At 41.4% G+C, this 15,239-nt stretch overlaps 1 protein-coding gene across 8 annotated transcripts in view; it reads right to left on the bottom strand.

Annotated features, from left to right (window-relative positions):
- The window catches only part of MBNL2 (muscleblind like splicing regulator 2), a 158,333-nt gene that overhangs the window by 32,652 nt on the left and 110,442 nt on the right, over positions 1–15,239 (bottom strand). For 6 of the 8 annotated variants that reach the window (XM_072976463.1, XM_072976464.1, XM_031684421.2 and 3 more), the window contains 4 exons: positions 10,446–10,646; positions 7,524–7,787; positions 938–991; positions 157–310 (listed from right to left, as the gene is read on the bottom strand). In XM_072976463.1, the coding sequence (XP_072832564.1) occupies positions 157–310; positions 938–991; positions 7,524–7,787; positions 10,446–10,646 (673 nt within the window). The remainder of the gene's footprint in view (positions 1–156; positions 311–937; positions 992–7,523; positions 7,788–10,445; positions 10,647–15,239) is intronic. The other 2 variants (XM_072976466.1, XM_031684424.2) reach the window with 1 other exon arrangement.

Raw genomic sequence — 15,239 nt, 5'->3', positions numbered from 1 at the left:
CTACCTAGACAGCTAGGACAGTGATGAGTTTCAGGCTGTATTTATCATACCTTTCAAAGCCAACTAGATGCCACCAAACAGCTGAAAGGAATGAGAAGAAAGCACATGACCGGAGGGGCACACGGACACAGGACTTGGAACTGTCAGGGCACGTACCTGTGGGAATAAACGCCGTGTGCTGCTGCAGCTGCGCACTGGTGAGAGCCTGCTGGTAGTGCAAGACGCTGGGATTAAAGACGGTGCTGGCACCGTTGCTTTTTTCAAGTGCTTGTCTCTTTGGTAAAGGATGAAGAGCACCAGGAGGGAAGGCCTGGAAGGGAAGAATTGGATAAGACATGTATAACTCAAAGCAAACACCCCTTCAGTGTCCACAGAGATCATCAATCGCAACATTCTTTTTTAAAATGACAGCTAAGGAGATGCCTCTGCCATGCACCTTAATTTAAACAGCGGCAATGTCGCATGGGTGAGAATTTGTTATTGAGAGCGAAAGCATGATTTCTGTAACCCAAAATGGTAGCATCTTAACTAAGGAAAAGAAAAACTATCAAGCAACAACAACAACAAAAATGACTTTTAAAATGAGTTAAACTATTCTAAGGGGGGGAAGAAGCATGTGTGTTATTATTAATACCTATTCTTTTCTTTAACTAATGGCAATTTCTTGAATTTAAAGGTTAATTAGAATTATAATGAGCATTTTCTGAGCCAAGTAATTTTAAATTTGCTTCACTCTTTTGGAAAAGGTATTAAAATTTGTTAGGATTAATTTCTCCCACATATTACATATGAAAATGAGATGGCTAAACACCTTATTGAATTTTTTTCATTAATTAATAATAATGATTGTTTGCAACCAATATTTTACAAATAATACAAATCTCAGATGGTTCTCTGAAAAGCTACATGCAAAGCGAAAGGTGAAAGGTCAAAGTACCAGGTCTACAGATGCTTCGAGAGGTCGCTTCATTGCTTTGGCAGTCGACTGAGTCTTTTAATAACAGGCAGCGAGCACATGATGGCAGTGGGCCAATGGGATTCAAGCGAATTAACATACAGGTAAACAGCAAGCAGAGGTGCATCATGGGAACGGCATTGCATTGTGGATAGGTGAGAAGGAAAAAAATATTCTGAATGCAATATACAACGTACAAAACACTAGGCATGCACAACAACAAAAATGTTCTCTAAAGAAATGAATATTACACCTTAAATTAGTATTGAAGCAAAAATGCATCTACTATACCTTAGTTAAAAGCATATAAGAGAGTAAAATATAGATGTTTGAAATTCAGGAAAGTTAATTAAAACAGCAGCTTGCATACACACCATAAGCATTTTTTATATTGCTTCAGAAAAAAAATGCAAAACTTGTAAGGGCCACGGGATTGAAGAACTTCTGATAAGTTAGTTTTCAAATATAAAATAATAAATGCACTAAGTATAAGATCCAAGTTGAAAAAAAAGACGTCTTAAACTTTTACGAAAATAATTTTTAATGAAGATCTAGCCCAACAAAATGAAGCGGCAAACTGAGACAAACAATTCAGGCAAAAAAATATTCAAACACAAGATTATTTAGGCAAAACTGTTTGGGTTTGGATCTTAATTTTTTGTCTGAATTATGTGGATAATTGTCTCAATTTTTCTCTTCACTCTGCTAGTGTGGATCTGGCGATGTGGAATAAGATTCCAAACTTAACAAGTTTTGAATTTGAGTCATAAGTTTCTCAAATGCCCCACTTTTATTCCATTGTACTGTTTCTAATGACTAACTTATCATCCATTCTATGTTTTCCAACACATTTGAAATTTTTATTCAATTGATCTCAAACAACTTACCGGATTACACTAAGAAGATACCCTTTAAAAGGTATTTAGTGTCCTCAGGTATCAAAATAATTTATATTTAATAATTCTATTTGTACTTTTAACTATGATCAGTGACCAACCCAGCTGAGATGTGGAACTCTTGGCTAGAACAAGTACAACAGCTAAAAATAGCAAAGAACTGCTTGGAATAATAGAAGTACATATTAACTTTTAACCATACTTTGGGGCAGACAGTTTCCTTTAAACAGCTAAAATAATAATAATTAGTGATTGATTTAGACCACAATGAAAAAAAAAGTTCCTATTCCTTGATAATTGTTGTGAAAATCCTAAAAATTTTATGATGGAATTCTGTGAAAATAAAGAAATTCAAAGGAATAGCTCCAATGCAAATAAAAAAATGAAATACCCCTTTCATACGTTTAGCACAATAGGTAAATCCCTAAGGCTTGTAAAATAAATACAAAATGTTATATTCTAAAGGTCATTTGAAAGGAAAATGGGATAGTGTTAAATCCTCAAAATGGGAAACAATGAATGATACTCTCCTCGGCAAATAAAGAGCTGTTCATTATCATTTGATGACTCAGGATTAAAAGCACGGAGATCCCAGGAGATAAAGGATAGAGCTACGGGTGGTGGTGGGGAGAAGAGACTAGAAATGAACTGGAAAGGACTATCAGTAAAGAAGAGGTTTAAAATGGCCAATGGAGAAAATCTTTTGGAAGGCAGTCTGGATAGAGGCCATCAAAAATATGAAATCATTGTTCTGCAAATAGGACTGTGAACATTTTTAAAAACCAACAAGCTTCACAATAAGAGAGCGTCTCTGTAACTGAACATTCTTTCCTCAAATGTAAGTTTGACATGATGTAACTTTCAGGACAACACTTTTGTTTCAAATCTTTCATTCCTGTATAGCTTTACATGGCTAAGCAATGCAATTTTTTTTTTTTTTGCTTATATGAGTTTGTATTAACTATATAAGGCTACACAGCCTGTTCTCACGGAGTATACCGAGAATATTAACTGGATGGTTAAATTCGAAATCATTTTGGCCTCGACTTTCTGGATTCAATTCTTCCCTCACTTTTCCAGCCCTTGGGAATCTACTTTGGGGTGATCTTTTCTGATATACGAAATCGAAGAGTGATTATGTCTCCAAAGGCTGGTATTTATGTACAAAATTTTGATTTAACAAGGCATCATTTAACGAGGTCTCCAAGGAGAAAAAGAAATATTAGCTATTTCTCCCTAGGATAATCACCTGAAAGGTTAATGTTCTTTTTTTTTCTGATCTTAATTTGATGAAATGTAATTTTGACAGAAATTATAATAATGTAGGAACTGAAAGAAACGAAGAGCTCTAAATTGAGCTGGACTGTGACAGCATCTCCCTCTCCAACGCTCCCTCTTGTGGGTTATCTTTACTGGATGCAAATATCTCGCCTTTTCAAGGAGGTCATGGAGGTCGAGCGTACTTATCAGTAGCTTGCACACCTCACACTTTGAGGCACGTATGTAGAACGTATTTAAAACACTGCATGGATGAAGAGTCATGTTATAAATACGGCCTTGCAGTACACAGATGTTCTATTCTAGAGGATACGATTTAGGTGCAGCAATATGTTTAGCAATATTGAAAGATCTTCAGGCTCAGAACAGCCCTTAGAGACCGCCGAGCCTGATGCATCCTGGGAGTTTCCCTAGGCGCCTATATGCAGGGAACGAGGTGTTGTTTAATTGAGCCCCTACTACACTCCAGGCACTGGGCAGCCATTCCTGCTGGCTTCACCAACATTTCTGACCCCCTGCCCTCTCTGGGCCTTCCCCAGCCTTGTGGACATGCAGCCAGGCTTTCCATTTTCTGGATCAAGGAGCGAGCCAACTTCACGGCAAGGCAAGCAGACTGCGGGCCTGGCCTGCCAGGCAAAGGCCAAATCTGAGGAGCCAGGAAATGCTGACGACAACAATCAGAGCTGCCGCTGTCATGTGGAAGAGGAGGATGTGGACAAGGAGGGTGGAATTCGAAGTTCCTGTATGTGTTTTCTCGAACAGCTGAAACTTATCTGGCCGGTGGCAGCTCGTCCTGTTTCCTTTCACAAAATCAGTATCTCCTGGGGCAGCCCATTTAGGTGTGTGTGTGAGGAAAGGCTGCGTGCTTGGAGATCAGATATCCTTTGTGCTAAAACGACCAAAGAGAAGCTCTGACTGGCTGATTTTCACGTTTGAAGGACGCTGGCGAGGAGGATGCTCCTATTTTAAGAGGTTGTAAAAGAATAAGGCTCTGTAGGAAATAAATGTCTCCTTTTCTGGAATCAAAGCTTTAAATTCATTTTCAGGGTCCAGTTAATCAAAAGAAGGGGAAATCCCCAGACAATAATTAAAAATTGGTACAGGAATTCTTTGTAGTCAGATATGGAACCCAGGTGAATAGAATATTAATATCTTCTGACTGCAATCATCACTCCCATTTGTCCTTTTAAATCAATAAAATAATAGCTTTTCTTCTGTATACTTAGTAATCTTGCCACTAGAGTTAAGAATACCTTCACTTTATCCAACTGCAACTAGACTGGTTTCAAATGAGCCTCTCACTTCAACTAAAAAGACATGACAGGTTCAGTAATTTCCATGTCATTGTCAGAAAGAAGCTGGCTTTTGTTCTGAAACTGCGTTCCTCGGGGTTGTCTTTGTGGATGCTGCCAAGATCACCTGAAATATCAGAACTCCAAACTTGGGCACAGTGTAACAATCTAGGAAACATGGTAACTAAATATGCTGACATCCACAGCAACCACCTCTGTGCATCTTGCCGGTACGATGTGAAAATACGCAGAAGAGCACAGAGAGGAGTACAGTCGAGGTACAGGTATCAGGCTGTCTGTGCAAATGGCCATTTCTTCTCTTAACTCCATCAACCCAGGTCATCTACCATCAACATATTCTAGGTGCACTGTCCCTCAGTGACTGTACAGCATACTGATTGTGAATGTAAGAACTGGTACTTCTAGGTAATAGGCAGATAAATCAAGGTGCAGATGAATTTTCAGGGCTCAGCTCTAAGGTCACTATTAGTACCAGTGGCTTGTTGTATTTAACAGGTATGTGAGGTATAGGGACTAATTTCTTCATAGTCTCAGAATCTCCTCTCATACCCTTGTGGCTGGAGAAAGCCAACATGATCCAGCTGGAGCCAGTCATGGCATGCTATGACTCTGACCACAAGGACACCTCCAAAATGACCCCTTCCTTTTTTTTTTTTTTTTCTAATTAGAGCTGGTGTAGAAGATACTGGTTTCTCTCTTGTCAAGAGATGTAAGAATGTGTCCCTACAGGTGTCCAAAGCCATGGTCATATTGTCTGGAGAAGCTGGTCTTGAAGAATAGAGCTGATATACCAAGAAAAACCAAAAAAATGAAGACAAAGATTTACTGGTTTTCAAGTTTCTGGATCCAGGCACCCCTGAACCCTACTTTATTTCTACTATCCTTGACGGCACTAAATGATCTAGGAAAGCTCAACTTTCTCATTTAAGCTACTTTGGTTGAGCTCTTGTCTCTCGAAATCAGAGTCCTGACTAGCCCTGGAGACATCCTTGGCACCTGGTTATGATTTATAATACTAGCTTAATGTAAAAATGTGTTCTCTGTGCCCAACAATCAGCATACCAGTCAGAATAAACTTGGGCTGCCTACGAGAACGATTACAATGAAAAACATTTTACTTCTCATAGGATGAGATCTTCACTAAGAGGTGGTAGGGTGCAGACTGCAGAAATGCATAGAAGACCTCATTTGCTCTCTAAAAGAATTCCTTCTTCATTAGCCTTAAGTAACCAATTTCTCATTTCTCCTCCATTCCCCTCACCCCCTACTCTGAATTATAATCAGTTTTGAAAACCACTATTTTACTAGAACAAAAAAGGGAAGAATTTATCTATATTGTCCTGACTGCCTTTTAGGGGATGCAAACATTCCCACATACACAGAAACTCACATCCAGAACAATCAGTTATGTCCAGTGACACAAGAATGAGAAGGACGTGAGGAAAATACACTAACGGGACAAGGACTCTGAGAGGAAACAGAGAGCGATGAAGGACTCAGTGCTCAAGATACTGGAAATAAGCTCAGATTGGAAAGGTCTGAATGAGCACACAGGCCACATTCGGGGGGGCGATGACGTAAAGGCAGGCTCTGCCTTTCTGTCCGTATCCCTGCTGCTTATCACGGGGTCAGGCCTTTAAAAACATTTGTGGAAAGAATGTGGACTAACAGGAACTTGTTTGAATAAAAGCTACCCTGGCATGTTGATCACTTATCAGTGTATGAGGTGGTGGTCCTTAGTTAGAATAATGTGTTTTAAACTATATCTTTCACCTCTGAAGCCATATCTGTCTTTCCCAAGGGATGACTAGCCACCGAGTCTTTCCTGGCCCACTGGACCCCTTTATGCGTTTCCATCCTGTCACCGAGGAACACTATCACTGTCACTTACTAAACTCCGAGCTCCCTGAGGGCAAGGAAACCTGTCTAATTTATTTATTCTACCCAGCCAATGCCTGATGCCTGGCAGGTCTCATTATATGTTTTGAATAAATGGGCCCAATGCCTATCATATATTAACACAGACTTCTGACAAGCCAGATCTCACATTAAAACAAATTAATTCTACAACCTAGTGTGACACAAACTTTGCTGCACATTGGGATCAACTGGGACCTTCAAAAGAAAAAGAAAAAAAAAAAAAAAGCTCCTGCCCAGACCAGTTAAAGAAACTTGGGGGGAGGGACTGACGTTAGAACCTTTCAAAGGGCTCTCAGGTAATTCCAAAATGCAGCTAAGTTTAAGTGTTCTAGGCAGGTGCTTCTCCAATGTTAGTGTGTACACAGAACACCTGGGGATATTTTAACATTTAAATTCTGATCCTAACGGTCTGGCGTGGGGCCTGAGAGTCGTGGGGAACAGGCTCGCGGTTGGTGGGGGGGGGTTGCTCCTCATCTCTGAGGGACAGGACAGTGACTCAGGGACTTGCGGCTGCGTTCCAGGCCTTTCCAAAAAAAATTTTTTTAAGCGCCAGCCAGTGCAGCTCCGTCTTCGTCTGTTTCACGATTTGATGTTCCGCATAAAATTTCATTTCGGGGGAGCAAGTCTAAGGCACGGGCCCCGTGAGAAGTAACAGAGGAGGCGCGGAAGCCGGAGCAGGGAGGGGCCCGTCGCCGCTGGCCGCCTGTTGCGGGCTCCCGGGCTCCCGGGCTCCGGGCGGCTGTCTCGGAAGTGCTGCTGCCTGTCTACCGCGCAGCTGCCGGCCTCCGGCTTTCTCTTCCACCCTCTCGGGCTCCGGGGCCCGCCTTCCTGTTCATCCCAGCTCCGAGGAGGAGCCCAGGCCGGTCCGGCCGGTCTCACGTCTCAGGGCAGGACTGGACGTGGGGAAGGGCGCTCTGCGCGCCCCGGGTTCCCTGCGCCCCAGGGATTTACTTATTGTGCTGAAGAAGGCAAGGAGGGAGGGACAAAACCAAACGGAACAGAACAAAAAGGGGGAACCACAACAGAACTTAGGCAGCGGAGCAGCAGGAGCAGCAGCCCGCCCTATCTCCCGGCGGCCGGGGAGCACCTCGGTCCCCGTGGAAGGCGCGGCTCCGGGCTCGCGGGGCGGAGGAAGGTGCGCGGCGCGCGCGCCCCACTTACCATGACTGTGGCCGCGGCCGCGGCTGCCTGGGCGGCCACCGCCGCTTGGTTGGCTTGGTGCTGCGCAGCTTTGATTTTGGCCTGCAAGTGTGCAGGAGGGTGAAAATATTTGCATTTCTCCCTCATGCAACGCCCCTTTATGTAATCCATACAAACGGTTACGGTGTTGTCGTTTGTGTCGATCATGGTGCTGTCGGCGGGGTGTGCAAAGCGGCAGTCGGTCTCTCCCCGGGCACAGTTCCCTCGCTGGAACTCCCTGCATACCTAGGACACGGGGAAGAAGAGCAGACGATGCGGAAGGAGGCCTGGGGCCACGGGCGGCATCTGCCAGCGCAGCCGTGGGTGTTAAAAAAGGGGGGGGGATGGATGTTTTTCCTTTTAACGGTGGCTTTTGTGCCATTTACAATAAAAATTCGATTATCCAGAACTCAGGTAGCCAACTGGAATCATCTCTGGCAAACTAATTTGAGTTCTGCTTCGCTCTCTTTTCTGGGATGAGAATCTATATTGAGAAAGTAAGTCCAAATCTGCAAGTTAGCTAAAATAACAAAGAAAAATCAACAAGGAAGACCGCCCCCCCTCCACCACGGTCCTTGAGTTTTATTTATATAAACAAAGTATATTTTATTTTACATATACTAATTTGGAGATTATATATGTATGTATAATTAAGACAACTATAAGTATTCAAAACTTCTTCCACCATGACAGCTCTGGGATGTTACAGGTTTTTTTCATGGAGGGAAAATTTCACCAAAGATCAAGCCACAAGGTCGTAGCTGCACAACTCCAAAAAGAACTGAGGGGAGATGACAAACTTGTTCCTCTTCTCTGAGGATGGAAGGGGGCTGGTGGCGGGGGGGGGGGGAGGGGGGAGGATCTGAACCCTCCTGTTTCCCCCAGGTGCTGCTCTACAAAGATAACGTATGCTTATAACCGTACATTTAGGAAATACTACAATATCTAAGACACCAAAACTTATGTAAGGTCACAATATTATTCTTGACAGCACAGAAAGAAGATAAAAAAGAGAGAAATACGGGAAGAGATAAAGGGAAAGAAACAAACCGAGGGAAGCAGAATAGTTGGCAGTGTCGATGTGTTGTTTCTTTTTTTAATTCCTTAATCCTTAATTATCCTGAAGTCTCAAGTAACTAAAATGCTCCATCCTCTGAGAATTCTGGTGGATCAAGAGTTTACTGTACTAAGAAATTTTTCTTTGGCATTTAAAGAGTATTCTTAATCTTGCTCTAAATATTGATATCAGGAAATAACATAAATAACATGTATCTGTAATACTTATATTTATAAATATCTTTATCAGAGAAGAATTACAAGTAAAACTGTAAGTAATTTTCTTCTCAGGCTCCACTTCCAAAGCTGATGCACTTAAGTAGTGGTTCCCATCTTGGTCACTAGTAATGTTATAGGAAGGGTCACCGACATGACCTTCAAGCCTTGTGAGAGTCAAACATACTTGGGAAATACAGTTTCACTGACAAGTGGTCAAGCGAGTTTGAAGAGTAAACAGATAAATCACAGAGTTATTGTTTCCTTTGACTTCGGATGTTATCCAACATTCCATCTTTAGCTCATAAAATGTACAAAATAAAAATTGCTAAGATGTTCCCACAGATTCTGAGTAAGTGTCCCTCGATAAGTGGCCTGACTCCAGGCTGAGACTGCATCAGAGGTGTGGACCAGCCATCAGGCACTTACCCAGGGGATCTATGTGCAGCCGACTTCATTCCTAGTTTGAAATGAATTGAAAGCTGCTTTGCTAAAGTCGTTGTGAATCATTTTTACATATGTCTTTGTCTCCCAGGCCTGGTGGGAAGGACAACTTGTTCCCAACTGGGCAGATTTAATTTGTTTTCTAAACCAAACAGTCACGTACTGAACATGAGAGCTCCATGGGTCCACCAGGTGGAGCCCAAAACACCTTTCCAGTCCCGTGAAAGGTCTGTTTAATAGTTACAAGGCTAGGTTTGATCAAAACAGTAGTGACGAGAGTCTATGGTCTTTTCATTTTGGGATCCACAGACTCCAGATGGAAGATATTAGGCAACCTTTTATTGCTTTCAAGATTAATTGGGTAAATATTTAAACAAATGCACATTGAAAGAATATTCTCGGATGATCCCACATAAAGCACAGTGTGTACTTCCTAACCATACATAAATATATCACTTAACATCTGTTATCGGTAGTGGAATTAAAGGAGCTCTTTGAAAAATCTATCAGAATCTTCATACACCCATTATAAAATGCTCCCTTAGCTATCATAGGACACGGTAATTAAGATAAGTGGATGAATCCCCTAACTGATTAAAGAGAAATTTTACCTGGTAAAGTACAGGTGAATTGGTTTGACTCATGACTTAAGAATTGTGTTTTATAAATGGATGACTTTGTTTTCGTGACTTTTGTAGAACACCTGAATTTAATTTAAAGAAGATCTCGCAAATAAATAATTAAAATGTCCCAGCCACCAGTTCCCCTTGTTTACCTACGCACAACTGGGGCTGATATTCTGGAACGTGCTAGGGCAGCCGTGCTAGTCCTTAAGATACGGTCAGTAGTCATAGTCCTGCTTCCTACAGCTGGTGGCCTTTGGGGGGCATCTCCATGGCTTGCATAGAGATTGACTGAACGTTCCATTGGTTGTTAAATATTCTGCCTTTGAACACACATTCCACAGAACAGATTTTTGTTTCTATGAAACTTATTCTTCTCCCACAGACTAATTTCCTTTACACTTGGCCTGAAATTCGACAATAGACTTAGGAATGCGTGGCGTTTAGGTGAATGTGTGTGCATGGCTGTTTTGCAAGACTGAGTTACTATCTGACAAGCATTCACTTACGCAGAAGTGCACTTCTGTCACAAATGCATCTCCAACCACAAATATAATTGAAGTACCTCCAGTTTGTCCGTCCTGAGAAGTTTCTGAGTTGCAGTTGAGCCCGGGACAGTGACAGGTGGACTTCCGGGAACGATAACAGGTGTGGTGGGCAGAATTTCCGTTGGGACTAACCCAACTCCAGGGGTTACAGGTGCTAAGTAAGGCGCAAAGCTAATTGCCGTATTTGTCCCTATTGCGGGACCTACAGGAAAAGTGGGCTGTTAAAGGAAGATAACACAGGACAAAGACTTTTAGGATGCAACTTTAAAAAAATCATCAGCAAGTGTCATTTGAGCAAAATCTATTCATTGCATACAAAACTCTTTGCGTTAGTTGCATAAATCAATCCTGAACTGTGAAAATTCATCAAACTTCTTTTTTTGCTTAATAAAAATGAAATCCATATAGATCCTCTCTTTCCCAAACCATACAAAAGCACGGGAGGGCATCATAGACTCCTAATCACAGGGAACAGTTTAAAATTTTATTCCTAAAAGGAAACAATAATTTCACTCTAATTGCTCACCATTCCTGTTATAGCATGTTATAACTCTAAGGTAGTAAAACATATGGAACGACGACTCATAATCTTTGATTTCTCCTACGTGTCTCTCAAAGGGAGAGGAAGAAAGAAAGACCTTGATGATAGCCTGATTTTCAAGCTGACCAAGTTGATACATTCTCCAAATGTAGCGATTACTTGGTACTTTATTTTGCTCAGACTTACGTATGTTGCCATATTCCATCACTTGCACTACACACCAGCATGTACAGTCCCAAAATTCACATGCAGTTTTCATACAGACCTGCTATTTCATGCTCTAGCTCAGCCATGTCTAGATCCAACCTTCCTTTCCTGAAAGGTTGGATAGAAGAGCTTGAACTTTTTAATTGGCCATTAAATGCTGGTTTAGTTTCCTTGGTCACAAAATCAATGCAGCAGTGATAAAGTACCTTATTAAACTTCGCCATCACTACACTCTTTGTCCAGAGATAAGAAGAAATATGCTACAAGGTTGATGGGATGATTATTTTTAAAAGCTTCACCTGAAAATATGCCTTTCAGAAAGGAAATGGGGTACACTTAACAGAATAACAAACTGCTTCATTTTAAAAGAACCAATGTTGACAATTTAAGATGCTGAAGATTTTTCTTGGAATAAATTTTGCCCTGAATTGGGCCTGAGTGATTTTTGTTGGTTTGTCTGTGTTTGTTTTTAGTTATTGGATGACTTTTAACCTATTTATTTTTAGAACCAGTTTTCAGATATTTGCAATCACGTGTTAATGCAATTTTCTAACACTGAACCATGGTGTTGGCCATGTCATGCTATTTCTCTATTTGTACATTGTGGGTAACATTCTTGTTGTCTATTTATAGCTCAGAATGAGTTGCTGAACATATGGTAAAATGAAATAATCTATGTGTATTAAACAAACTTTTTGTTGACAGCAGTAACAAAAATATCTCTTACGAACGATTGTGTTAGAGAACAGTGAATTACTGATAGTTTGTGTGGGGAGTTCTTGGAGAGGCTGGAAGTCTTTACTGAGGTGGCTGGTGGGGGTGCCGAAAGAGGTGACTGCAACGGTCTTAGAGGTTTGCTGCCACCGCACTCCCACCAGGGGCTCTTACATCTTTATGGCTCAGACATAAAATTCACTCTGGTAGAAAGCTGCAACATGAGGTCTCGGCATGGGAAATTGATGGCAGTTAGGATTTTTTTTTTCTTCCTTGACTTTCTACAAAATTTTATATGTGTATGTTTTCCATTTTCAACCCATTTGAGTCACCATTATAGAACGTTGTGGTTTTCAGTAACTGTAGCTTTTATAATTTAGTACTATTGAAAAGGAGCCAAGTGATTTAAATGGTATAAGGACTATATAATGTTAGGATTTAAGAAAATCAATTCTGAAAGGTCATAAATCACAACAGATCAGGGAGTCAAAGAACCAGCTATATCAGAAATGCCTGGGGGGAAATTCATAAATGGAGATATCACAAATTTTGACTCACTAGCTCTAGGCAGGGCCCTTGAAATTTGCATTTTAAAAAATTTACTACATGATCTGATGTGCGGACCAGTTCGGGGACCACTGTCAAAGGTGAGGAGTGAAAATAAGCATAGCACAGGGAACTACATTCTATATCTTGTAATAACCTTTAATGAACAAGAATATGAAAATGAATATAATATGTATGTATATTCATGACTGGGACATTGTACTGTACACTAGAAATCGACACATTGTAAATGATTGTACTTCCATTAAAAAAAGAGAAAAACTAGTACTAATTGTATAATTTAACCTAGAGACTAATGATCAAAGTAAACATATAGAGAAAAGAATCCTCCCCTACAGTTCTAGTTTTGACTTTGTATTCAAGCAAATTCCCTACCTTCCTCAGATCATTGGGAATGAGGTCAGTATGATGACACAAATTCAGGCTGTATCTTGACTGTCAACAGGCAGTCAGAACCTCAAAACTCATTTCCCAAAACCTTTTTGGATATCAGCAAATCTGCTGCAATTAGCTAAACTTTGCTTTCCATCTCAATGAGCTAAACTTTGCTTGTTCATCTCATTTAATGATCAAAAATGAATGTTGCGGGTTGTTTTACTGATGATGGCTATAACATAGTTCACAGTATGATTTAAAATTAAAAACACAAATATTAGACTAAGAGAGACAGAGTATGATTTAAAATTAAAAACACAAATATTAGACTAAGAGAGACCAGAATTCAAATCCTGGGCTCTGCGAGTTATTAACTTTTCCCCTGGGCAGGAAATCACCTCTCTGACCTTTAGATTCTCACCTGCAGAAGGGAAGTAAAACTAAGTAAAGAGTTGGGCTGAGCAAGGTGTCATTTCTCTCTCTCTTCCCGTGCTTCGAACACAAGATTAACAGCAGCTATCATTGGTAATGTAAAAACTAGTATTAATAAAGTTTTTCCCCCAAATTATCCATTAATTCTGTAACGGGAATGTAATCTATATAGCAATATAATAATAGAGGGATAAAAACCTTATTACATGATAGCAAATATCTTCTGTTTTTGAAACATAGGCTGGGAAAGTATGTATTTTCTTTCATGTGAAATTGGAAGTTAGAAGTTCATGGACTTTATGAAGATTGATTCAATTAGATATTTTCTCTTTTTTCAATATAGAGTGTTTTTTGTTGAAGTTGAATAGTGGAAAAAAATACAGCTGCGGTGATTTTCAGAGATGGGCTCTATGTTGTTGGTTGTTGTTGTTATTATTATTCGTGACAGTAACACCCTACATCTGTGACAGCTTCGGGTGTTTTCAAAGGATTCTCACACACGGCGCCTTCTTTAATCTTCTCAACGTCCGTGAGAAGCCAGTGTGGCAGTGAGAACTGCTCAGTCTCGCAGGTGAAAGCAATTTAGAGGAGAGACTGAATGGATTACCCAAGGTCAATGCCGCTGAGACGAGTCAAGGCAAATCGCCCAGGACTCCTGGCTCCCAGGTTGGGGCTGGTTCTACTCCTCGGCACGCACTAGATTCTGTGTGTAATTTCTTAAAACAGAAGAGCGAAAAAAAAAAAAAAAACCCAAAAAACACGAGTCGCCCTCGTCTTTGGAGCGTAGAGCCAGGCTGCCTGAGCCGAGATCCAGCTGGTCCTCGTCGCCTCCCGGCACTCACTGCACACGAGGGGTCGGGGGGCAAGAGCCACAGAAAGGGCTCTGGAAGAAAATCGCTTCCGAAATGCTGGCCTTGCTGTCTTCTCTCTGGACCTCATGCCAGCTGCCTGGGTTTCCCTCCCTGGTTCCTCACTCTCCGCTCTTCTTTCTCAGCACCTTACTGCAGATCGGGGCTCAGAGATCCCACGCTCACACACACACACACACACACACACACACACACACTCGCACATGCATGTGTGCTCTTTGATATTTTGTAGTGGCAAGGAAGGATCAGTGCTGGGGAGGGATGACTAAGTGGCCTGAGATATTTTGTGGCTCTAAAATTTAGTCCATTGGCTTTTGAAGACAAGAGCATGAGAGCTCATACATTTAGGAAGCTCTGACTTCAAAGGGGAGGCATTTGGCAGTCAGACTAAAAGGCCTAAAACAGGGCATCCCTTAAGCCTTCTCCTTCTACTCCCAGAAGCATCTCTGGAGGGCAGAATACTCAATGCAAGACCTTGTCCCCAGGGACTGGATTTCACAGGCTCTTAAATCTCTATCCTGCTAAAGGCTACCCGGTCGCTTTTTTATCTTGAGTGTGCGTATGAAGGCTGTGAGGAGGTGGGAGGTGTGGGCAGTGTGCTGGGAGGAAAGGGGAAGGAGAATGGCTGTTATATTCCACCAGGAACTGGAGGAAGGTAAACTGCGAGGAGGAATAGGCCTAATGAGACTCCTCAAATATGATGGATCTGAGACAGAAGAGTTACAAGAAGAATGTTTTGCATCTTCATTCATCCAATAAATATTTACTGGTGGTGCAGACACGGTGCCAGAACAGTATGTCTGCATTTATTGGACTTAAACCCTAATGGGGAAGAACAAAGAAATAAAATTACAATTCATTTTCATGGAGACACAGACATGAGGAGGCCTCACCGACAGTGGCAGAGATTGGTAATGGGTCACAAGCTGTAGATCTGGAGTCTTGGTGAATAAGGTGAAGTTGGTAAGTGAAGAGTAGGGGGGAAGCTCCAGAAAGAGCAAAGGCCTTGAGGCAAACGAGAGCTTTTTGTGATCACAGAACTGGAAGTTTGGTTTGGTCTCAGTGCATACAGGAAGCGTGGCCCATGAGGGCTGGTGAGCTGGGTA

This window comes from Vicugna pacos, chromosome 14 (genome assembly GCF_048564905.1).
Source record: "Vicugna pacos chromosome 14, VicPac4, whole genome shotgun sequence".
Classification (NCBI taxonomy): domain Eukaryota; kingdom Metazoa; phylum Chordata; class Mammalia; order Artiodactyla; family Camelidae; genus Vicugna; species Vicugna pacos.
The sequence above is the reverse complement of the archived record's forward strand: the minus strand, read 5'-3'. Positions and strand labels throughout refer to the sequence as shown.